This window comes from Anser anser, assembly GCF_964211835.1.
Source record: "Anser anser genome assembly, chromosome: 5".
NCBI lineage: Eukaryota > Metazoa > Chordata > Aves > Anseriformes > Anatidae > Anser > Anser anser.
In genome coordinates this window covers 55976520-56000079 of record NC_139725.1, presented here as the reverse complement: position 1 = coordinate 56000079, position 23560 = coordinate 55976520, and the positions used below count along the sequence as shown (strand labels likewise).

Sequence of the window (23560 nt, the reverse complement as noted above, 5' to 3'; positions counted from 1 at the left end):
AGTAAGTTAGGGGAAGGTGTCACGGTGTGACCCCACGCCCTGTGCTGGTGCTGAGTTTAGCCTGTTTTCAGGAGCAAAGAAAGAAAGAGCTGGTGTTCTTGAGTCAGAAAGTAGCGCTCACCTGCCCCGGTATGGCCTTGTGTAGAGGTGGTCTCCTGGTCCACTTTCTCCTGTCTGCTCATGTACCCATAAACGTGGCTCCCCTCTCCCTTTCCCCTCGCCTCCCTGTGCAGCACCCTCGTGCTCTTTGCCTCGCAGCCAAAAGCTCGGGCTCGGTGCCGGCTGCCGTGCAGGAGGCAGCACGCGGCTCCCAGCAAGGAGCAGCCCTTTTCCGAAGGCCGGAGAGCTCCTGCCCCACGGCCTTGTGCTCAAAGCCGGCAGCGCGGCGCCGCCTCGGTGTGCCAACCTGCTGCAGGTGTTCGTGGGGCCCTGGGGTGACGGCAGGAGCAGCCGCCGCTGCGTGACGGCCGCGGGACGATGGCGATGTGCTGGTTGTGAGGGATGCTCGGCCTGCCCGTGCCGGCGGGGTGAGCTGAGGACAGCGTGGAGCACCGCGGGACGTGCTCCACAAACGGCAGCTGCAGTGCTGCAGCCAGCCAGGGGAGGAACACGAACTCAGAAATCAGCCCTTCCCCGGCCTTGCAGTAAATATTTTCCCTGCTCCCCAATAAGATGCAGCACTTTTTTTTGTCACCTGACAGCACGGGGGAGGCAGCTTTATTGGTCGGTTTACCACAGCCGAAGCCCCCAGGTTTTTGCGGCACCGCCTGCTTCCCAGTCCCTTACGCAGCCCCTGCTCTGTGTTCCTGGGAGGAAGAGCAGGAAGAGCCCTGAATGCTGATGAGAGATGTCCATCGCGCTGCCGGCCACGGTAGCTTTGCCTGCTCCTTCCCTCCAGGGGTGCCAAATCACACCCCTTTAGCTGCTGCTACCCCCTACTAAATAAAATAAAATAATAAAATTAAAACAGTGCATTGGGTCTGGACTGTTTGCGTGCTCTATGACATCTTGAGAACCAGCGCCTGAACCCAGAGCTGCACAGCTTTTGGGGGCCCCTGCAGCAAACCAGAAGTGGGCACAGCCAGACGAGTTGGTGTCCGTCAGCACTGTGCGAGCTGCTTTTTCTTCTAAAACCCCGGGGACCAACGACTCGTGAGCTCCCACCACTACCACTAATGCGTTCTGCATTAACACGTCGCAGCGGGGACCCCGGCCTCTCAGGACTGAGCACAACAAAGCCGTCAGGTACTCAGCTGTGCGGCGCACAGCCTCGGCAGCAGAAACCACGGACCTAAGGCGCTGGCTGCCGAAGATGCCTGCGAATTAAATTCCGTGTGTATGCAGGGTCCCAGGAGGGACTCCCACATACCGAAGCCTCTGCGTTCCCCCGCCGGGGCTGCGTGCGTGTGCCGGTGCGGAGGACGACGAGTCGTGACAACACCTGGCTTTGCAGCCCCGCTGGCCCCCGGCGTGGCAGCGCGAGCGGCGCTTCGTGCTCTGCAGAGCTCCCCCTCCCCGCAGCGATTCCGCGCGAGCACGCGGACGTCTCTCCTGAAGGAAAAGTACAGGATGTGCTCGGCTCGCGCACTGACAAAAATTGATCTCTGCTTTAATTAAAGCCTCTGTTGTAAGTGACCTCGAGCTGCTAATGCGTTTTAAGAATGAAGCCTGGCAAGTAGCAAATCCATGCGCCCAAAAACAGAGGGCCAAAGGGGCGCAGGTCTGTGCTGAGGGCAGAGCCCTGCACAATTTCTGTTCTGCGGCATCTCTGAGACCCTGCCACCTCGCTGCGAACGCCTGCCCAGGGCTCCTGTCGGGATTCCCGCAGGCACCGGCAGGACACGGAGTTAAAATGCCCCCGCCACCATCTTGTGCAGCGCTCCCTATGGCTGCTGGGTTGTCGCTTCCTTCCCCGGCACATGGCCACTGGGGCGCCTGCTGCTCACCTTCAGCTCACGTCCCGGGAGATGCAGCCACCAAGAGCCCTTGAGATGCTGGAGTGAGGGGCCCCAAAACAGCAAGGCCAGGGGGGCTGCCTTGGGACGGTCCCTAGTCCCTGCAGAACAGGGCAGGGGCAAGGGGCTGCCTGGTGCAGCGCTGCACTGACCTCAGCTGGGGAAAAACCCAGCTAGAAGAGCTTCAGTCACTTGCAATGAACTGATGTGAAAGGGGAAAAGAGCACAAAAACACTCCGAAGCACAGCAAACGCCCCCCCCCCCAGCAGCGAGAACAGCCGCGGTGCACGGGGCCGGCAGATGCTGCGGGCGCTCTCCAGGCACCATGGTAACATCGCAGCCACAAACCAGCACCGGGGCTGGCTGTGGTGTGCCGTGTCCCCACTGCCCCCCCTCTGCAGGGCAAGGATTTGAGTCAGGGGTGGTATCTGAGGGACCTGCGTGTGCCCAGCCTGCCGGTGGCAGCCACCGCAGGCAGCAGGCGATGGCTTCATCAGAGCCAGCTGCAGCGTGTTTCATCGCCTGTCACCCCATGTCAGGGCTCCAGTACCTCTCATGATGCCTTCCCAGGCCTTTGAGAAGGGATTATGTCTTCCAGAGACTTGAAGAAAATATAATAAACTTAAAATAGCTACTTCCTTATGGAATATGCCAACAAGCCCTACTGAAAACCCAGCAGAGTGCAAATTTGCATAAATCTGCATCTATTTCCATAATTTCAGGCTCACTCAGTAGACCCGCTCTGGAAGGAACAGGTGCCTGACGCTGTGGACACCTGAGGGTACGCGGCACACCACAAACACCACCAAGGCTCCCCCCGTGCCACCGCTGCCCTGACCCATGCTAGCGAAGGGCCCCGTCCCCTCGTCCCTCCTGCAGCAGGCCATGTGCCCCGGGCCACATCCAGCGTGGGGCTGGCCCAGGCACAGGGCACTCAGCACCCTGCAGAGTCAGACCCCACCTCGCCAGGTGCCACACAAGACCCAGAGCCCAACGCTGACCAGCATCATGGCACCAACAAAACATGTGTCATGTGAACAGAGGTGACACCAGGAGGCCGTGCCTGCGTGGCCGAGCACTCACGGTGAAGGTTTGCTGCCATTTCCTTCACCACACGGATGTTTTTATTCAGGTGGGCTCCGCTGCTTGTGGTTTAGATCCCACCAGGAGCCGTGTGAGGGGCGGAGGGGTGGCGGTGTCCCCCAGGAGGCTGCGGCTGACCTCCTGGCTGCCTGGGCACCGGGCCTCGCCGTCAGGTCTCGGTCTCGCTTGGGTCGTACAGGGGGTTGAGGTAGAACATCGGCGGGGCTTTGGGAGCCAGCTCCTGCGGCGCCTCCTCCACGGAGCCGGCGTCCAGCGGTTCCTGCAGCAGCAGGGGAAGGAAAATCAAAGGGGAAGCAACACCCCCAGCAAAACCCACCCAGCGCAGAGCCCTGAGCACCCCCACGTCCCCAAGCACCCCGTGTCCCCGGGCAGGGGCCACTCACCACGTCGAACATGGGGTTGTCGAAGCCTTTGTCACTCGCTGGCTCGGGGGAGGCCGGGTCCTCCTCTTGGTCCCGGAGGCGGGGGAGGCGCAGGGGACACGGCCTGGGGACAGACATGGTGTCACCCTCTGCACCCCAGCCCTACAGCACCCTCCCTGCGCACCCCCAGCCAAAACGCTGCCGATACAAGAGGTGGGTGGGAAATAGGGGCCAAAGGTTTGGGTGATCGTTGAAATGGGACATTCGTGCCCCTTCCTCGAGGAAAGCTGCATGTCGATGAGCAGAAAGCAGTGGGCCTGCCGCTCTGGGACCTGTACCCTGCCAGCCCGCAGAGAACCACGTGGTGCTCATCGCCTCAGAGCCATCGCTCGCCTTTCCCAGGCTAAAATGAATTGCCACAGAGCTGCCACCTGTTCCCACTGCAATCTCAACAAGCACTAATTACTTTTTATCATTACTTTTACCATGTTATCATTTCATCACCTTAATCACTACCATTGCTTTCATTAGCTTCCTCATTACTCTTATCCTAAGGGTCCCGGTCCCGAGCAGTGTCCCCGTGCCAGGTACGAGGCTCCACACGTGTCACCGCAGCCCCCGAGCACCCCCAGCGTGCTCACATACACAATGCGAGAGTGCTGGGGTCTTTTTGGTGGGAACAAGGTGAATTTGTTGGTTTGCTGGTGGCCAGGACAGCTCCGCTGCATGCAGCCAGACGTGTGCAGCCTGTCCAGCAAGTAACGCCCTCACGGGGACTCGGTGGCTGCTGGAAGAAGACATCCAGGGCCAGGCTGATCATTAACCCACAAGCGTAGCAAACCCAACCAAAAACACCACGTCTCTGTGGCCCTGCCTCCAAATTCACCACAGCCCAGCAGGGCAGCCTGGGGGAGAGCAACCCTGGGGTCACCCCACCCTGGGGGGAGCTCCCCTGGGTCACTGGGGGAGCACCCCCGGGTCACCCCCTCCCCAAAACCCCACCGGTGGGTGTTCCCCGCCCCGGAGCCGCTCAGGGACGTGCCGCAGGAGCAGGGCGGCTGGGGACACGGGCTCAGCCCATCTCTGGTAGCTGCACACCCTTCCCTCCCGCTGCTGACAGAGCGGGTTTCAAAGGCCTGTCCAGCGTCCAAGGAAGTGTCAGTGGAATATAAATCATCAAGTAGCAATTACGGGGCTGGGAGTTTTATTTAGAAATTAAACGGAGGCTCTGGTTTATGGCTGGGAAGCGTTATGCCAGCACGTGCCACGCGGCAGGGGAAGCGTCCCCGGCCACCTGCTCCGCTGTCAGCCCATGACACAGCCAGCAGCAGCCCTGGCTCCGCGTCCCCTGGCAGGTACCAGCGCACCGGGCACACAGAGACGCTCTCGATGCCCTCAGCATTATAACATGTTTGGGGTCAATCCCTGCTGCCTGCAGTCAGGGCGGTGGGGCGAGCCATACCAATAAACCTGCAAATCACCCCTTGCCTCTTCTAATCCACGGGGATGAAATGGGGGTGCCTCTCTCCCTGGGGCAGCAGGGATTTGGATGCTGCTGGCCAAGGCTCTGCAGGCAGCCAGAGCCTGCTGTGGGCACTGCCCCGTGCCCACCCCGATGCCGAGTGTCGTGGGGAAGGGGATGGAGATCCAGGTGGTGCCCAGCACGCTGCGCAGCGTGCAGGATGAGGGCACTGGGGGAGAGCTGTGGCTGCTTCCTGACGCTGCTGTCCCCTCTCAGGGCTGTTTCAGAGCTGTTTTGCACGGCTTTGATGGGGCTCTATTTAGAAGCTGGCAGCTGCAGCTCTCCATCCCCTGGCAGGCTGCAGGCAGAAGGCTACAAGGACTGGGAGATCTCCCCAGGCAGCAAGGGCAGCTGTGCCCAGCAGATCCCTCCTGGCTGCGGAGGAGGCTGGGGCCATGAAGCTGCCCTTCGGCCACCTCAGACCTTCCCAGCGGCCCTGGCTGGAAGCCAGCAGAGCAGGACACAGGTTGCAGGTTACCATTAGCTGTACGCTGCTGCAGAAGCCCTGTCCCTACCTCAGCTTTCCCTTTCGGTAGAGAAAGAGGACCCCTCCCAGCACCAGGAGACCGGAGAGCAGCCCCAGGACCGTCCCCGCTGCAATCCTCCTCGCTGCGCGGCTTCCTGCCTGCCCGCTGAGGGTGCTGCCGGTGGCCACCTCCATTCTGCTGCTTGAAATGCCGAGTGCTTCACCTGGGAGGGAGCAGGAAGAAACGGGTGCGGGCTGGAGAGGGCAAGATACCTGCACACCGCCCCGTTGTGCACATGGAAGAGGGGATCGGCAATTGGGCCTGGCACAATAGGGTCACCCATTTTAGCCCCATTCCCCGAGGACGGGGTGGGATAAACATCTGGGTGGACTCAGCCAGGATGGGTCTGTGTGGGTCTGGACCCACAGGGCTGGGTGTGTGGTGCCCCAGCTGTGATCGACACACTTTCCTGCCTCTTGCAGGGCTGCATTCACTCACAGCATTCTGGCCAGAAAGCAGCTCTGCAGAGAGGGACCTGGGTCCTGCGGGCACCAGGCTGCCCACGGCCAGGTAGGTGCCCTCGGGGCAAGGATGGGCACAGGTTGAAGCACAGGAAACAGGAAAAAAATAAGTTTCATTTCATGGTGCTCCACTCGCACCGCTATGATTAAAACAGTGAAACTTTGGGATAAGCAAGGCTCCCTAATGAAATGGTGAGAAAAGCAGTGTGTGTTTTAGGCCCTGGTGGGGGTGAGGCAGTTTGTGAGTGCCTCGGGGAAGTGTCTTAGAGGATGGCAGAGTTACCGTGCTGTGCTATGTCGCCCACGAGGTCTGCGGCCAGCTGCTGTGCCGCGGTGCCAGCCTGCTCTCCAGCCCCGCCGTCGACCAGCACGATTTGGATGACAGGCGTGGAGCCCCGCGGGAGGAGTCCCAGGAAGGTCTGAGCTCTGTGCACCTTGGAGATGGCCATCTGAACGCCTTCGTACTTGGGCTTTCCAAAACACAAAAGTCACATAAAGCCCGTGAGAGCGGTGGGCAGAAACAAATCCCATCCGCAGACAGCCCTGATGGACGTACCGGTGAGGACCACCACCAAATCTGCACGTGAGCCCCAGCACAGAGCTGCCATCCCTGCTGCTGCCTTCCCAGAGGGAAAACCCCTCCAGCCAGCCTGCAGCTGAGGACGCAGCTCAGTGTAGCACCCCATGGGATGGGACCTCAGCCGCACCAGCCCCCAGGGCAAGTTGGCACGCCTGAGAGGCCGAATCTGGGAGGAGAAGCCTCCCAAACGGTGGGGACCGAGACACCCCGCACCCCTGGGACGTACCAGGCTGAGCCAGGCTCGCACCACTCTGTCCTGGTACTTCTGCAGGTCAAAATCGGGTGTGAAATCCAGGGTGACAACAGCTCCTGCGGTCCAAAAGCAGACAGACAAGCAGTCACAGCCCAAAAAGAGCAGAGTGCTGCAGCAGAGGCACGACTCCGATCGCCCCAGATGGCACCCAGGGACCCCAACACCTCCAGACAGCTGGGTCACACCGGGCCTGGGGAGTGGAGCAGCGTCTGAGCAGCGCTGCCCGGAGAAACCTTGCCTCCTTCGCTGGCCTTTTCAGCAGCTGCTTCGAGTGAAAGGCTTTTGTTTGGTGTTGTATTTCCAGCGGGAAGCTCTCCCCTGAAAGCTTTCTCCCGCATACACCCGCGGGAAGCTCTGCATTTAGCGGGGTCTCAAGGCTGCGGTGCAGCAATGCTGCCGTGCCGTTGGAGGAGAGGCACAAAGGAGCGGGTACTCGTGTGCCCTCTGTCGCTGCCCTGCATTCATCGATTCAGATATTTTCCTCGGAAACAATGCAAGCAAACATTTGGTGAAATATGAAATTCCCCTAATGGCTTTAAAAGGCTGTGCTTTTAGGAGTATATCAGAGAAACATATGGTGCCTTTTTAATGAATTCGGTGTGACGTACCAAATATCCAGGTACAGGCACGTATGAAAAATTGCCCTAAACAGACTGCCAGGTAGATTAACAAATATGTGCCCACAGCCAAGGGAACGCTCTCACTCTGCAAGTTTTTATCTTAAATGATGCAAAACGAACTTGCTGTTGGAAAGGTGCAAAAAAGGCACATTTCCCTTGCTTGTTTTGCACTGCACAAGTTTTCCTGCCGCGCTGTGACCCCCGCCAGGACACTCCGGGCCCCCACTCACCACAGACCCCGCAGCAGTGGCCGAGGGGCCGCAGGGGGCTCTGGCAGGGCAGTGCCGGGCACCCCGCTGCCCCGAGCAGGGACGCGCAGATGCGGTGTCCGTCCTAGAGGAGAGCAGGGCAGCGTCAGTCCCTCATCCCCCCGCTCCTTTCGATAGGGAGGAATCGCCCCTCGCTCCCAGAGCGCTTCCCCAAATTTCCCCGGGGGGACTCACCTGGGTGTTCCCACAGGCGCAGCCGGAGCTGTGGGGACAGCGGGTGCCTGTCACCTGCAGGGTGCCATTGCCGTGGAACTGCCGCGGGGCCGAGGGGCCCCCCAGGTACTCGGCCCAAGCCTCGGCGCTGCTCAGCTCCTGCCCGGGAGGAGAGCAAGAGGACGATGAGCACCTCCATCACCGCCTCCAGCAGGCAGCCTGCAGCAGCCACACAGCAGGAAAACCCTGCAAATCGCCCGCTCCGGCTTTTCCACGGGGCCAACAGAAAAGTCTTTTCCAATTTATTTGGTTTTTTTTAAAAGACCACAAATAAATCATGGGAATGTTCTTATTCTGCCTCTTTCTGCTGGGCCAGGGACTCAGTTTATGTGGTTTTAATTAGAGGGGGAAGGGACTGGGTATGAGGTGTTTGCCTTCAAGCTGGGGAACATGTCAGTGGGCTCGGCTCAGCACATGCAGAGCTGGACTTCCCAGCCTCGTCCTGCACAGCCACCTACACCCTGCACCCGCTGCCTTCCCCGGGAGGCCCTTCCTGACACATCAAGAGGATTTCTTGGTCCTTGGGGTGAAAATACCCTGCAGGCAGCAAGGAGTGGGCTGGATAGAAAGGGACAGAGTTGTCTTTCATTACAAGGTTGGATTTTGAGAAATATGAGATATACACAAAAATACAAAGCGTTTTCTCTTTCCAGCTCATCACTCAGCAGTTGCCTCCACTCCACAGCACTGCAGCCATCAGGGGGGTTTGGTGGTGCAGGATTGTGCCCCTCAGTGCTGGGGGGGATCCCAGGCATCAGCAGGACCGGCACCACTCCAGCACCCAGGACCATCCACCTCAGCATCCCCTGGACCCCACAGGTGAGCTCCATCGGGGTGCTGGAACTGCCAGCGTGCTTGTTTCCTGACGCCTGGCCCCGAAATGGCTGATCCCAGGCAGCACAGCAGCAGAAATAATAAATCACTTGTGAGATGTCTACCGCATCTCCCGCTTCTGGAGGCAGCGCCTGTGTGCTGCCGCAGAGGCTGTGATCTTCAGCTCTTCCGACCGCGAGGGACGGGGATTGGCATCTGCCTGGCCCGAAGCGCAGCAGGCTGCGAGCGTTCCTATAATTATCCCCCCGATCAATTAGAGAGCGGTACGGAGCCAAAGCCGGGAGACAACTGTCAGCCCGCGGGGCACATCCAGGCTGCGGGTGGGAGGCAGGCGTCCCGGGGGGGCCCTGGGCACAGCGGTGGCAGACACGTGCCTGGGACAGGGGCAGTCCCTTGGTGGCACAGAGGGTGCTGGTGGGGAGAAAAAATTCTCCAAATCTCTGGATCGTCGTCTGCCTGATGCTGCACCTCCCTGGGGATGCAGTGAGGAGGTGCTGAGGAAGTTTTCCCCCCCGGCTCCTCGTTACCTGTCCCATGAGCGAGATGCTCCGGAGACGGATCGCTTGTCGCGATGAGTCGAGGTTCACACGGAAGGAGGTTTCGGGCTGGAAGATAACATCGTCGTACTGGCACGGGACTCGCTCCTCATCCACGGAGAAGATGTGCCCGGCTGGCTCCTGGTCCCCAGCGGGGGACACATCCTGCCACAGCGCGGGGTCGAACCAGGAGCGCTGCTCGGCATCAGCAAACCTCAGCACCGTGCCTGGGACAAGTGAGAGGAGAGGTGGAGAGGGAGCTGGACCTGACCCACAGCCTCTGGGTGGGTAAAAGTGGTGGCCGCTTGGCCACAGGGCTGGGGCGAGGAGCCTGCTGGCATCGCCTCCCCCTGCAGGGCTTCCTGCCAAGGGCGGGCGGCAGCAGCAAAGCCCAGCTTCTGGCTGCAGACCCCCGGACCCAGACCCCAGGGGATTTTTTTCCCCATTCTTTAAAGCTGAACCTTAAGGTTAAGGGGGGAAAACAGCCCAGTGCTGCAGGCCCCTCCAGCAGCCCCACGCGTGCTGTTGTAGCCGACACTGTCCTGCGGCTGGACTACACCACCACGTGCCACCAGACGTGTTATTTGGCTCCAGGACAGCAAAAGTACATCTCCGGGGCAAGCAGCGTTGGGGCAAACAAGTGGCACTGCCCAAACCAAACCGCTGCCTCGCTCGCTGTGGTCTGAGAGCTGCGGGAGGCAGCGGGATGTGCCGAGACACCCGCGCACACGGACGCCCGCGGGGCCGAAGGGCAGTGCTCCCAAACGGCTGCAGCTCTGTGCTGGGAGGCCCGGGTGTGCAATTTGTAACCAGTTTTCTTTAGAAACACCGTGGCAAAGCAAAACGAGGGCTTTGATGTGGCTGCATGCTTAATAGGCAGGGTGAAACGCAAACAACATTTACCTCGCCGCTCCGACTTCAAAGAGCCCCCTGGTATAATTACTGTTTTAGAAGACAGGTGATGGGGCGGGAGAAACGAGACGCGACGTGGGGGAAGCCATCAAAGAGCGGGCAGGGATTCAGAGGGGCTGAGTCACCCCGCGACGAGGGGGGAGAGCAGAGGCCTTGGTAGCGCTGCCGCTGCTGAATTCGTGCGGCTGAGCGCGTGGCGCTTGGGCGGCCAGCCCCGCACGAGGTACCTGAGCCGCATCCCGCGTCCCAGCTGCCGTCGAAAGCCACGAATCCGGCGCCAGGTGCCAGGAGGAGCTCTCCGTTCAGGGGGAGGAACTGGAGGAAGGGATTAAGAGCGTTACTGCGGCCCCGCTGCCAGCCACCCAGGCTTGTCATCAAATAACGCCGCTAATTATCAGGATGCCGATTGCGCTCCCCATCTCCGAGGCACTCTGCAGTCATTAGGAGCTACCCTCACTGTGCCCTGCCTGATGGGAAGGCATCGTCGCCTCGTTTTACGGACGGGGATGCTGTGATGGGGTTTCACTTGGTCTTGTAGCAGCACAGAAAAGCACGAAGCATTCAGGGAAACAAGAAAAGCAGAAAAGCCAGGTAAGCTCTTTCCACGGCTCCCTCCTCCTCTGGCATACACAAACGCTCCCAGCGGCTCCAAAATGGCTCCATAAATTCCTGGGCCATGCAAAACCCAATTCCTGTCTGCAAGCGCCCAGAGGTGGCAGAGCAGTGGGCTCCCAATGGCTGCCGGCTGGGCAGCGGGTTTATTAAAGGTTAAAAAAAAAACAAAACCACAGTGGGTTTATTAAAGGATGAGAATTTATAAGGATGCCCTACACTGGCCCACAGACTAGGACATGCCTCTGTGCAGGCATTGGCCGGTGGGTGAGCATCTCACCGTGCTGGCTCCTGCCACACCGACTGTGTTTGCCCCTCAGCGGCAGATCAGCAGAAATCAATCAGGGAGCCCAAGCAGGTGTCAGATGGAGTGGGTTTGTGCGGGGGGCGAGCCGTGGAAAGCAGGCAGCAGCACTCAGCACCGCTTGCCGCAGCCAGACCGCCTCCTCGCACCCCCTCGGGCAAACAGCCCGGCCAAGCCGGTGGCACCACGCTTGCCTGGTTTGAGAGGGGTCTGCGGGACAAACCCTGCCCAGCCTGGAGAGCACAGCACTGCCCCATTTCAGCGGGGAGCCGCAGCCTCCAGCCGGCGCTGCCCGCCCCGGTGCGGCCTGCAGCAAGCGGCCGACTCACTCACAGCGCGCCGCTTATTCAGCCCAGCTCGCCTCATTTTCCACGTGCAGCTTGCCAAAGGAAAAGCTGGGTTTTCCCCCAGTATTTCCACGCGCCAAGGGGTGAGTCATGCGCGAGGCTCCTCCAGCTCAGTCCATCGGGGGCACAGCCGCGCTTCCACCGGCCGCTGGGAGCCCTCGGGTCCGCGCTGGGCCCGTGCAGCTCGGAGAGAGGCACGCTCGATGAGCTGGTGAGGTTTCGTCTACTTAATTGGCCTTTAAATATGCATGAGGGTTGGAGAAAGCGAGACCTGGGACTGGCGGCAGCGGGTGGCTGCGACAGCTCTCTGTCCCGGGGGGAGGCCTCGCCTGCGGGTGCTCGGTCCCACCGGCGGCCCCGCTGCACAGACGGAGCGAGGAGGCCGATGCCTGGGCTCTGGGCTCCTCCTGCCCCGAGGCACGGCGCCTCCCCACCGCCCAGAAGGAGACATTTGCCCACGGGTGCTGCTTCACGAGACCGCAGGACGTGCAGTGCCTAACTGGGAACCGCACCATCATGTCCTCCAAACCTCTTTGCTCCTGAGTAAAGCCAATTTTTCCAACACGGAGAGAGGCTGAAAGGTCTGCCAGGATGAGAATGGCAACGTGCCCTCTGCCTGCAGATGCAGAAGCCACATCTAGTGACATTTTGAGGCTCGGGACTTGGCCTGCTTTGAGCTGGCCAAGCTCTATGCTACCAGCCTCCTTTACCAAGCGAAGCACTGTGGCTCGTTTTCGACAAGCCTGCAGGCTGCAGCCCTGTGTGCCTGCGCCGAGCAGGGAGGGAGGTGTCTGACCCCCGGTGGCTTGTCACCAGCTGGCCCCTGGTCGCTTTCCCAGGCTGCAGAAGGTGCTGGTGGTGAGTTTTGTTGCTAGGTTGAGACCACCAGGTTGGGAAGTCCCATCTCTGCCCCCTGCCTGATGGACATCTCTCTCCCCAGTGAGGTTACCTAGCCCTTTGGCTGCGGCTGTGGATCAGAGCACCCCAAACACCCCGAGGCCATGCAGCGAGCTTTTCTGTCCAGGGGTTTGTTTGTTCAGAGCTTCACAAATTAATGAGGGGGAGAAAAAAGCTGCAAAGGCAGCACTCAGACAAGTGTGTCCATACATTTGTAATCTGCATTACTCACACTGCTCCCGGGAGCAATGCAAGAGCATTTTGTACATGCGTTACGCCCGGAGCAAAGGAAGGCAGCCAGGTAAGGACCTTGGCTGGTTGCAGATCCACACACAGATACACAAATCCAGTGACCCAGCAGGTTCAACGTCACAGCCCCCTTGCACATGAGGTGAGCAGCGTCTGGACAGGGTCTGGAGCAGCTGCAGGGTCAGCAGCATGCTCTGCTCACGTATGGCACCACTCGTGCCCACGGGAGAGGTGGAAGAATGTGCCCCTTAGCCTCACGCCCAGCCTGCCCCACACCTGCAGAGCCTGTGGGCTGGCTGGGGTTGGTCTGCAACCGCCGGCCCCAGGGCTCTCCGGAGAAGATGCAGCTCCTCCAGCAAGCACAGAATGCAAGAAGAGCCCTGCACTTTTGCTTCCCAGCAGGAGTTTCCGAGGCTGGCCCCCACACCAGCAGCTGCATCTACAGCTTGCTGCCCACCACTGCAGAGGTGCTGCACACCCACCACTGCCAGCCTCGTGGGGAAGCAGCAGTGGGGCCTCTGCTGTCGGCAGCAGAGCTGGGCAGACCCTCCCGAGGTGCACACGCTGGTGTCCGGGTTTGTAAACGATTTGCACTTTGTCTTTTCCTAGCAGAGCAAAGAGTTAAGCAGCTCGGCTCACTGCAGAGGACGAGTGGAGACGCTGGTTGGGCAGTGGCTTTCTGCATTTGGGAGTTTGTATAGGAATTACATATAGGCTGGGCCCCTCTCCAAGTACATTTTGAACTGAGCAATGACATGTACCAAAGGACCAGAGCCAAAAAGCTGGCAGTTTCATCTGTTTTCCTCGGCTCCTGCCAACCCGTACTCCAGGGCCATTAATACCATGAGCTTGGAGTCCCACTAGTGACTTCCCACCCCTGACACTGGTAAATGACTTATCTCCTTGGTCTTCATTATCAAATGTAACACAACTGAAACGCAGCCATAATTTTTCTAATCAAAGTCAGAAAAAAAGACCCAAAAAGACGACAGAAAAGACCCCACCTCGCTCTCAGCCATGACACGTGCCACGCCAGCACTGTGCCGCGGCACGAGGTGCAGTCCTGCTGCCCCAACATGTCGGTGAGAACAACACCAACTGCAGAGGTACAAAAGGAAGGAGAGGGGAAGGCAGGGCCGGAGCCACCTCCTGCATTTCTTTCCTGCAGAATGACCTGCAACTATCCTAGCCCAAAGGCAAAGGCCTGAGAGGGCAGCTTTTGAGATGGGTTGCACCCAGCCTCTGGCACATCCCGGCACTGCTCTGGCAAAGGTTTGAGGTGAGTGAGAGGAGCAGTGCCACATCCATCAGCACAGGGAAAATGGGATGCATCTGCCAGGGGGAAAGGCAGGAGGCGGGCAGGAGAACAGGCAGCCTCTGGTCCCTTCCTGCTGCTGCCTGTGGATGGGAAATACGGGGGTTTTCCCCCTGCCCTCGGGGGCTCTGAGTGCCGCCAGGTGTGCGGGCTCTTGGGTGGGATCCAGCAGCAAGGCACGGGGCCAGATTCATCCACAGGTAAATCCCTGCGACGGCTCTGGAGTGCTGCCAGGGCTCTGCTTGCCGTGGGGTTGCTTTGGTTTGTTAGGGGCTTCCTTTGCGCTCTCTCCTGCCCGGATGAAGCTCACACCTGCATCCTCCAGCTCGCTTCCAAGCCCAGTGCTGCTGGCTCCATCCTGACCCCGCTCCTTCCCCTGCCCCTGCACCTGGAGCATCCCAGCACCACTGGGCGAACGGCTGGAAACTGCAGAGACCTCGCTGCTGAGGGAGCAGGGGTGGGAAGGTGCCACGGCCACGGTTAGCCTGACATCCCTCCGTGAGACATGCCCCCCGGGAGGAGCTGGGCTTCAGCATCCTAAGGAAAAAGGGTGAGATGTGCACTTTTTTTCCCCATGAGAACGCTGCTCAACGAAGATGCACTCCAGCCCTCATCGGCTCCCTCGAGTACCTCGCCCTTCTGCTTTCACCCAGGGCAGCAGCAGGGGCACGGGTGGCGGAGCAGCGTGCCGGCGGGACGTCACCACTCCGGCATCGTCCCCTGCACGTTATCGAGGCGCTTGGCTGCTCTCCCCTGCCTACACCCCTGCTGCCCCCCTGCAAGGCAGGGTGATTTGGCAACTGTGCTCTCATTAACGCAGGATCAGGTTCCCCTGCTGTGCCCGCCGAGCTGGCCTCGGCACCTCGGGGTCCCAAAACGTAGCGTGAGGGTGATGGAGTGGCGAGGCTGTGCTCAGGGGGCAGCTGAGCCCCTCTCGGCTGACCCGCAGCTCCACCTGACTCGAAACACTCTGCTGGGATGCACTTTATCTGCAGCACCGTGATAAAATGCAAACCAACAGCTTTTCCTGGCCCTGGGGGGAAGGAGGTCCTGCCAAAATCCTCCTGAGGTCAGCAGGCTGCCAGCTTTCCCCCAGGGGACCAAAGCCCTCCCAAAGTCCTGCTGCACCAAGCAGCTCCTGGGCCATGTGTGGGTGCTGCCTGGGGGCTCAGAGCCTCCCTGGGCAGAAATTGGGTGTCCAGGTGCCTGGGCAGAGGGACGAGGGGACGTCGGGAGCATCCTCACTGTTTTGCCCAAGAAGTGAGAGCAGGGACACAGCTCCCGCGCCGAGCAGCCGGTACGTGAAACGTTCGCACCTGCGGGAGTGCAAATCAGGCTAAGGCACTTGAGCTATGGATGCAGACTGCAAACAGAGGCTTAGAGCTATTTACAAATCTACTCGGGATTAGTTCAGCTCATTTTTCTGAACTCCTCTCTGTGCCCAAGGTCAGAGAGAGACGGAAGGTGGCTGGAGGTGCTCGCCGTGGGACGTAGGCACAGAGCCAGAGCTGCCCCAGCACCTGCCCCAGCCCACGAGCCCCCGGGGTGCTGGCGCGCTGCTCTGCTCACCGCGGGCTTTGCAGCTCCCTCCTGCTGCAAACGAGTCTGCAAGGATCAAATAAAGGCAGGGAGGTGTCAGCATGGACGGCTGCAAAAAGCTGCTTCGCTGCACCCCTTCCTCAGGCAGGTGCGGTGCCGGAGAACAGCCCGCAGGATCTGGGATGGTAATTATGTGTCGTCACACACACGCACACACGCGCACACACTCCCGTAAAATTTTTACCTTCATCTCGGGAAAAGAGAAACTATTCCCTTGCCTGGGTCTCGTTAACCTGCGTCGCCGCGATTTCGGAAGCAGGGGGAGGGGAGCGGCGGTGCGTGGGCCGAGCACAAACCATTGCAATTCATTAGAGCCAGCGCCCCTGGAGAGCAATTGGCATTTCGAGATCAATCTCTGCCAGGAACCAAGCAGGAGCATCCTGCAGCAAAGCCGAGTACATTCTGCTCTCACAATTAGGCAGCTAAAAATAAAACGCCGAGAGATGAGGACCCGCTTGGACCCCAGCTCCTGACCCTCCCTGGGGCTTAGGGCCCCGCAGCGGGTGGGCAGGGACAAGGTTTGGGCAGCTGGACCTCAGTGAGGGTGGGATGGGCGCTGGGCACAGCTCGGTCCAGCGGGCAGCGGGGTCCCTAGGGGACAATCCCACCCCGTCACCTCCCGGACACCTTGGGGTGGGGACGGGGAGAAAATCGGGTGTGATGAGCGGCCTCCAGCTCGGTGCAGGTGGCAGCGCCACCAGCCATTAGGCGTTGTGCAAACTGGGCAGGGGGCTCCGGGGGCTGAAGGCACCCGAGATGCCCAGGACATCGGTGTTTTCCCCCCAAGCAGGGAGCAGCAGAGAGCAGAAGGTGATGCTTGTGCTGTGCCCTGACCCCGAGACCACACGAGGCTGCGCTGCCCACGTGGCTAAACCTGACTCCTGCCCCCCCAGAAATAGCAAGTGGCATCATCCCTGACCCCGCGGGCCGTCCCTGGCCCCGGCTGGGGCACGCACTGCTCGAGGGCCCGTGCGGGCTGGGGGACGCCGTGCCCGGCTTTCCCGCGGGGAACGGCTGCATTGCAGAGCCTGCAGCCCTTCAGGGCCACGAACAGGGCGAGCACCCAGGGGTGCAGCTGGACCCGGGTCACGGCACCCAGCACAAGACACAGGAGCAGCCCCGCAGCCGCGAGCAGGGTACGGGGATGCTGGGTCTGGGTCCCCTGCCCCTTGCCAGGTCCTGGGTTTTCGCTGCCTTGCTGGCACATCAGGCACTGCCGCGCCGAGCACCTCCGTCCTTTTTTTGCAGATTTACCCTCAGGCACCTCTGGAAGCCTGCTAAATACTTATCTGCATCTTTAGGCAGCTAAAGACCATAGAAAATCCAGCCTAATAGTGATGGTTACGCTTCAAAGTCACTTACGCTTAAGCTGGATTTGGATTTAGCGTGTAGCTGAATTAGAGACCCGCTCTAACCTTCAGAGCAGACAAGTGACAAATCGGACAATGAAGGTTCTTCCCTTGAAGCAGGGGAGGTGGGTTTTGTGGTTTTGTGCCCCTGCAGCTCCGACCTGATCCCGACAGCTCCGGGGGGCTGCGGGGTGCTGGGCAGGGGCCGGGGGCTGCGGCTCGCCCCGGAGAAGAGGAGCAGCGAGCGGGCGCTGAGTGCGCAGCGGCATGCAGGAGGGGAAAACAAGAGGGAGGGGAAAACAGAAACGAGAGGAGGGTCTTGTAACAACGGGATCGGGTCTGATCTTGCCGCTATCCATGGGCACACACACACAGGGGCAGGGGACGAGCAGTGGGAGCGCAGCAAACAGCCTGTTCGGGGGTGAGCACGGGCATTTTGGTGTTTCTCACACAGGGGGCATGGGGGGGAACAAGAGTCCTCGCACCACCTCTCCACCAGTCCTGCACCAGCCCCAGCATCTCCTCCCCTGCGCAGTCAGCACCGTCCTCATGAAAGTCAATGAGAGCCGAGCCCCTTCCCTGGCCACGAATTCCCTCCTGTGATGCTATAGCAAGCATCGCGCGCCTGTTTTTTTATTTTATTTATTTTTTTCTCTGGCCAAAGGCTGTATAGCATCTCCATGGCGACTCCAAAGCTTAATGTATTCCTGCTGATTTGAGTGATTAATTCTGCGGCGCGGCGAGGCCAGCATCCGAACAGGTGCAGCCCTGCCTCACTGCAGAAAGCCTCAGAACCAATTTGCCTCCGAACGACCCCGTTGCCAAATTTCATGCCGTCCCCAGCTCAGGTGCTGGATTTCGTTCTTTTAAAATCCCTCGTCTTGGCAATCCCCTTATCACCTGGTGACCACAGAGCACGGCAGCGCACGGCAGGGAGAGGGAGATGGTGGAGGTGAAATTAAGAAATTGATTAGCCAGGTTTGGGAACTCAATGGGACAGCGCACTGCAAACGGTGATGATCTGAGGAGGAGGGAGCTGCGTGCTGGGAAGTCAGCTGCAAAGGGCTCGAAACCCCCACCAGAGCCTGACCTGGTGCTGGGGAGGATTTTGGGGCCACTCGGGCACCCTGACTCTACCACCCGTGGTGGAAACCTACAGCTGAGCGCCCAGAAGAGGTCGGCGGGGCTCTGCTGCCGCAGGTGGGGTCGTTGGTGTGACACTGGCCTCTCGCCTTTGTTCCCAGCGCATGGCCAGCCCTGGGTCTTTTTAATTTCGGCTCTTTAGCTTGTTTTTGAAAGGCTAATGCTGTAATGAATAATGCTGCTTTGCAATTATGCACTTCGCAGTCCTCTGATGAAAGTACTTTAGAAATATTATACATTCATCTGTAAGTAAAATAAAATCTACTGGAGTGATATTTTGCTCTTTTCTTCTCTGGGTAAATTCCACCTCATTTATTACATTATATTTGTACGTATTTCCCAAGTACATTCTTTCCTTCCAACATTCATATTTAAAATGCCACGTAAATAAAGTAACTCCTCCAAATATTTGTAGAGGGATTAAATGCGGCGCATGGCGTTATTAAAGCATCAAAATTATTAGCGGGGTAGACAGCCCGCACAAATCATACGACGTAAATTTCAAGGGCCCGTTCAGACTTAATGGCTGATAAAAGAGCCAAACCCCACCTCTGACTTTTTTGCTGAGCCTAAAGCCCAGAGAGAAAACTCTGCCGCGGCCACATCCCGTTTGGTGGGATGCCCCAGCTCAGCTCGCTGTCGGTGTCAGGATGGGCTTCTCCTCCCCATCCCCTCCTCGACAGTGTTTTTGCAGCTCGAGCCCCCAGCCAGGACCTCCCGTTGCCCCCCCCAGCCCCCAGCCCGCGCTCGCCCCTCGGGGGCATCACAGCTCCGTGCTGTGCCTGTCTCACCGCCTCTGGGATAAGAGCGCCCGAGAAAAATACGGAAAGCAATGGCATTTGAAAGGAAATTTCTTGAGCAACATTTTGGGATTTCCCCGAATGGTTTGTTTTCATTTCAAAGTGTTTTCCTGTCAGCTTCACTTAGCCTCAGCCCAGGGCTAGTATCTGTTCTGCACCAGCCGCGCCGTGAGCTGGTGCTTCCCGAGCAGGCTGCTGCAAAGAGCTCAGTGGACAGGGGTTTTTTTTTCCTTCCTTTTGGGAAGAAAATTTAATTTCTTCCAATGGGCTTTTGGGATGTTTCACCCCCTACTCCCCCAAGTGAAAATAAATAAATAAATAAAACATGGCAATGGGCTTTTTGCTCCAGGCTGCTTTCCGCACGGAGCAGCACAGGGTTTCTCCGCGGGTTGCACCAGACCGGTGCCGCCCACCCGCCCACCCGTGGCACATTGCTCACCATGTCTGTCACTGCGTGGGGAGACCTGACGAAGACCGAGAGCACCTGGAAGGAAAGCGAGAATAAAAAAAAGAAAGTCTCAGGGCGCTTTCCATGGGCAGGTAAAGGGCTTGCCAAATGCCCAATGTCATTTTGAAAAAAAAAAAAAAAAAAAAGAAAATACTCAGCACTGATACCTTGTTCTTCTCAAAACGAATCACGTCGCTGGCACACGGTACCCGCTCTTTATCCCAGTTGGACGCGGTTTCAAAATTGGTGTTGGGAATCCACTGCTTGTACGCAGCCATGGCAGCAGCTGGGAGGAACAGGGAAGCAAATGTAACCCAGGACTCTGGGGAGATGTCCCAGCGTGGGCCAGGCCCTCAGAGGGCATCGCAGCCTCTGGTTCTCCTCAGGTGGCCGCAGGGACGGGGTTTGCAGCCCAGACCTCCGCACCCTTGAAAGCCAGCCCTGCGTGCCGCACCAGCTCACCACCGCCAGCCTGGGGCCCGGGGCTGTGACTTCGCTTTCCTCTCCCCGCCCTGCCCACGCCGCTGCGGTGGCACCATTCGTGCTCACCCCAGCAGCGGTGGGGTGATCTACCAGGCTCTGAGGGACACGAAGGAAGGACGTTACCCTAGCACTGGCCATCACAAGGGTCGTCGGTTCCAGCTCCTTGCTCCGAAAAGGACCGCCCCAAAATCAGCCCCTGTGTCTGAGAGCGGTGTCCAAACACTTCTTGAGCTCCACCAGGCTCGGTGCCGTGACCACTGCCCTGGGGAGCCTGTCCCAGTGCCCAACACCATGGGATGCTCTATGGGATTCTTCGACCTTTCCAAGCTGGATCTGGGGATTTTCTGCCCAGGATCAGCCTCTGTGTGACTGCAGTTCCACAGCCCCCATCCTCCTGCCCCTGCCTCCTCTGCAAAAGGGATTTTTTGGCTGAGTGATATTTTTTTACCCAGCCAGGAAGAAATACAAATAAGAGACAGATACTTTACACACGAGACAAGGCAGTAAAGGCCTGCAGGCAGTGGGTAAGAATGATATATACAACCCGGTACCTAACCATTAAATTCCTTGTTTTCTGGTGCCGTTAGGGCCCCAACCCATGAGGCATTAGTAAAATACAGAGCCCCTGCCCTTGGTGGTTCCAGGAGGTAGGAGGTGAGCACGCGGAGCCAGCAGCGCCAGGAGGAGAGGGCAAGAGGAGAAAGGGGATTTGGTATGGCGTGTAGCACAAAATATTGGCCGGCATCACATGTTCGGGGCTCAATAGTGGGGATTTGCTTGCGTCCTAGTGCCTGAGGTCCCACCAGGCTGGGTGTACCCCAGCAGCTGTCCCCATGGGCTGCCAGGACCCCGATGGTGCCGTGGTGGTACCCCCTCATGACACCCCCAGTGATGGCCCCGCTCACTGAGCAGCAGCCGTGGCGGAGGCTGGTTTCCACCCTAATCCCCTCTGTTTGTACAAGAGCTCCGGGAGCATCTGCCTGCGAGCCTGACATTTCCCAGGCTTGGCTGGGAAATTCACATTCACCTGGAGATGATTCTCAACAGCCTGAATTAAATGGCTTCGGGAAAGTGATTTATGAGACAGAAAGGAGGGGGGAAAAAAGGTAAAATAAAAAACCTTTGCTCTTAATAGGGTTCATCTTTTCCTTAGGAAAGGAGAAAAAATAACAACACTACAGAGTACATTCAAAGTAGGTGGTGGAGAGGAGTGGGCAGAGGAGGGGCAGGAGCATGACTTGGGGGCTGGAGGTGGGGTGGAGAGGGACAGAGGGGTCATGGGGACCCCAGCTCGGATGGGAGGGGGTCTGGATGGCTGTGGCTGGTGGGGAAGGTGTGCTGCAGAGCGCCTGGGACCTGCTAGTCCCAATGACCGGGAGGAGAGCTGGCTGGTTGTGCTAAGTAGGCTCTGCAGAGGCTTTATCAATGTGTAATGATCGCCTTCGGAGCATAATTGCAGACTTGCACTGGCTGGCTCTGCCAGGGGCTCTGCTGAGACCATTTATTGTACATAACCATGGCCGGATGAAGAGGAAAAAATATGGTTTTAACCTGAATGAAAGTCATAATGCACTAGCAGGCTCTGGAGCGTGGCCACGAGCAGCTGGGGCAGGAGGGGAGCAGAGGGGCTGGAGACACAACTTTCAGCTGCCTCAGGACGGGTGGGAAATGTCCCAAGAAACAGCAAGAAAACTTTCCATTCCTAGCAGTCAAAGGAAGAATAGGGCAGATCTGAGGTCCTCACTGGCTTGGAGTCAAAAAGGGCTTAAGAAAGGAAAAAGCTCCCAAATAGCCATTGCAAGCTGCTCTGTCCATGCTAGGGACCCGTGTCCTTCCCACCCCAAAAAGCCGGGTTAAAGCCGTGGCAGGAAGGCTCTGCCAGCCCCACTGTACACACACCTCATGTTCCCACAGCTGCGAGGTGTTTTGTGGAGCGAGCCCACGCTGTGTGCCTGCCCGGCACGCTGCCCGCCGCGGGGCTGGGGCTCAGGGGCCGCAGAGGTTAACCTGCTCCTGCACAACCCTCTTTTCCCCATACAGCTGTGCTGACGCATTCCTGCACCCTCCGCAGCCCGGGAAATATCAGCGTGCTATTTAATCAGCCTTGTCTCCAGGGAAGCGCAGTCCTTGAACATCAAAGTGACATGCATATTCAACAGAAAATGGATCCTGCAGTGCAGAGCTGCTGGCTTCGAGCGAGAGCAGGAAAACCTGAGCTGCAGAGGTGCGGCGAGTGCCACACACAAATTGCAGCCTGGCCTCCCAGGCTCGTTCTCCTTCCTTCTCTTTGTCCATCTGGAAATGCATTTTGCTGTTCGCATTACGAACACACCGCAAGTGACACTGCAGCTCTGCTCCGAAACAGGATTGCTAAAGGACACTTGAAATGGGGAAATCATCCCTCGGCCAGCCCTTCTCTGCACGCAGCCAGGCCCTGGGCGTACTCACCAAGGAGCTGCAGCACACTGAGCAGGAAAACCAGGCCATCCATGTCACTGCAGGTTTCTGGTGCTTGCATCCACAGCCCTGCCCGGCCGGACCTTGGACTGTCCCAGGCACGTGATGGGCTCAGCCCGCGGGAGGCTGCAGGGAGCGCAGCGGTGCGGGAGGCAGACTTCCCCCAGCACTGACCACAGCCTCGGCCAGCCCTGGGAGCCAGTTTGCTCTCAGCTCCTCTCCCAGGCTCCTCATTTTCTTGGCATCCCCGGGGAGCCTGGAAGAGCCACTGGGGAGCGAGGCGAGGAGCTCAGAGCAGTGGTGGTGGCTTCTGGAGCGGGGGCGAGAGCAAACTCACCCCATGCGCTTCCAGTTCCCCCCCTCCCGCAGAACCCCGTCATTACCATAATGGTCTCCGTGTATTTTCAATTAGCTCCCTTGGAAGAGAGCAGCTTCCAGCAACAACTTGTAATTGTACTTTGGCCACCAGCTGACTCACTCATTACCTGGCGCGCGCCGCGCAGCCCCACGCTGCTTTGTTGAGGCTGCTGGGGGTCGAAGGTGGCAGCGGCGCCAGCACAGGAGGAGGATGAGGACAAAGGTCCCCACCATACGCAGTGCCCCCACTGACCCTGAGCAACTGTCATTTTAAGGAGCCACAAAGCCTGTGGATGGGTTTCTCCTCCAGCCTTGCTGCCAGCCATCCCCGCTGATGGGGGTAATTTGGTGAAGCCACTCACCACTCCCTGGAAATATCCTCTCTTCCCCCAAACCCGTAACCCTGTGAGCGGAGGATTGAGAAGAGCGGCAGGCTTCCCACTCCCCAGGTGCCCCAGCTGATGCACTGTGCCCGGGGAGGACGGCACTGCTGTCCCCACGTCCCCGTCCCCACCGGTGCCACAAGCACGGCCCGCTGACTCGCCGAGCGAAGCAGCTATGGAGCAGCAGCTCCCAGCCTGGGCATCAGCCCAAACGCAGTCAGCACTTTCCGCGTAGGGAGCTGGATGCCAAGAGATGTCCTCGAGGTGAAAGGCTCCCACACTCATTACCGCTCACAAATCACTCCCTGGGGATCTCTGGGTGATTGCTGGCTGCGCTGAAATCTGTACTCTAACAGGCAAAAAAAAAAATTTAATCAGCGATGCTCAGCAGGAACAGCTTGAAGGAAGGTCCACAGTGCGCAGAGGGCAGGGCGCACGCTTGTCCATGGCCTCAGCATCCCACAGCATGTCTGAGGCAGGTGGGAGAGGAGAAACCACTCAGTCCCCATGCAGCGAGAGGTGCCGCAAGACATCAAGGCAGGGTGGGGTGAGCCTCCTCTCGCACACAGTCTGGGTTCACACACCCCTGTTTTTGCTTTTTTGTGCCCTGTTTTCACCCAGCAATCAGGCAGAGGTCTAACATACCCAATCTGTCCTGCGCTCATCAAT

General features: G+C 58.8%; 1 protein-coding gene across 2 annotated transcripts; it reads right to left on the bottom strand.

The window, feature by feature from the left end:
* Positions 1-3019: 3019 nt before the first annotated feature.
* AMN (amnion associated transmembrane protein) lies at positions 3020-22658 on the bottom strand. Of its 2 annotated transcripts, none has more exons than XM_083840209.1 (13): positions 22535-22658; positions 22143-22277; positions 19379-19497; positions 19203-19247; positions 10376-10463; positions 9228-9463; positions 7828-7965; positions 7615-7717; positions 6738-6820; positions 6215-6401; positions 5459-5633; positions 3443-3545; positions 3020-3318 (listed from the first exon to the last, which is right to left on the bottom strand). In XM_083840209.1, the coding sequence occupies exons 2-13, from the start codon at positions 22210-22212 to the stop codon at positions 3208-3210; spliced, it is 1458 nt and encodes a 485-aa protein (XP_083696335.1). In that variant the 5' UTR covers positions 22213-22277; positions 22535-22658; the 3' UTR covers positions 3020-3207. The 2 variants fall into 2 exon arrangements, with proteins under 2 accessions (XP_083696335.1, XP_083696334.1); XM_083840208.1 differs by having other exon boundaries at positions 22143-22419; positions 22535-22607.
* Positions 22659-23560: the final 902 nt, after the last annotated feature.

Excerpts from the sequence above, each read along its gene's own strand:
- AMN (XM_083840208.1), bottom strand. Across the intron at positions 5,634-6,214 it reads GGGCGACATAGCACAGCACG|GTGAAGCACTCGGCATTTCA; the intron begins GTAACTCTGCCA and ends GCTCCCTCCCAG. Across the intron at positions 3,546-5,458 it reads TACCGAAAGGGAAAGCTGAG|GCCGTGTCCCCTGCGCCTCC; the intron begins GTAGGGACAGGG and ends GTCTGTCCCCAG.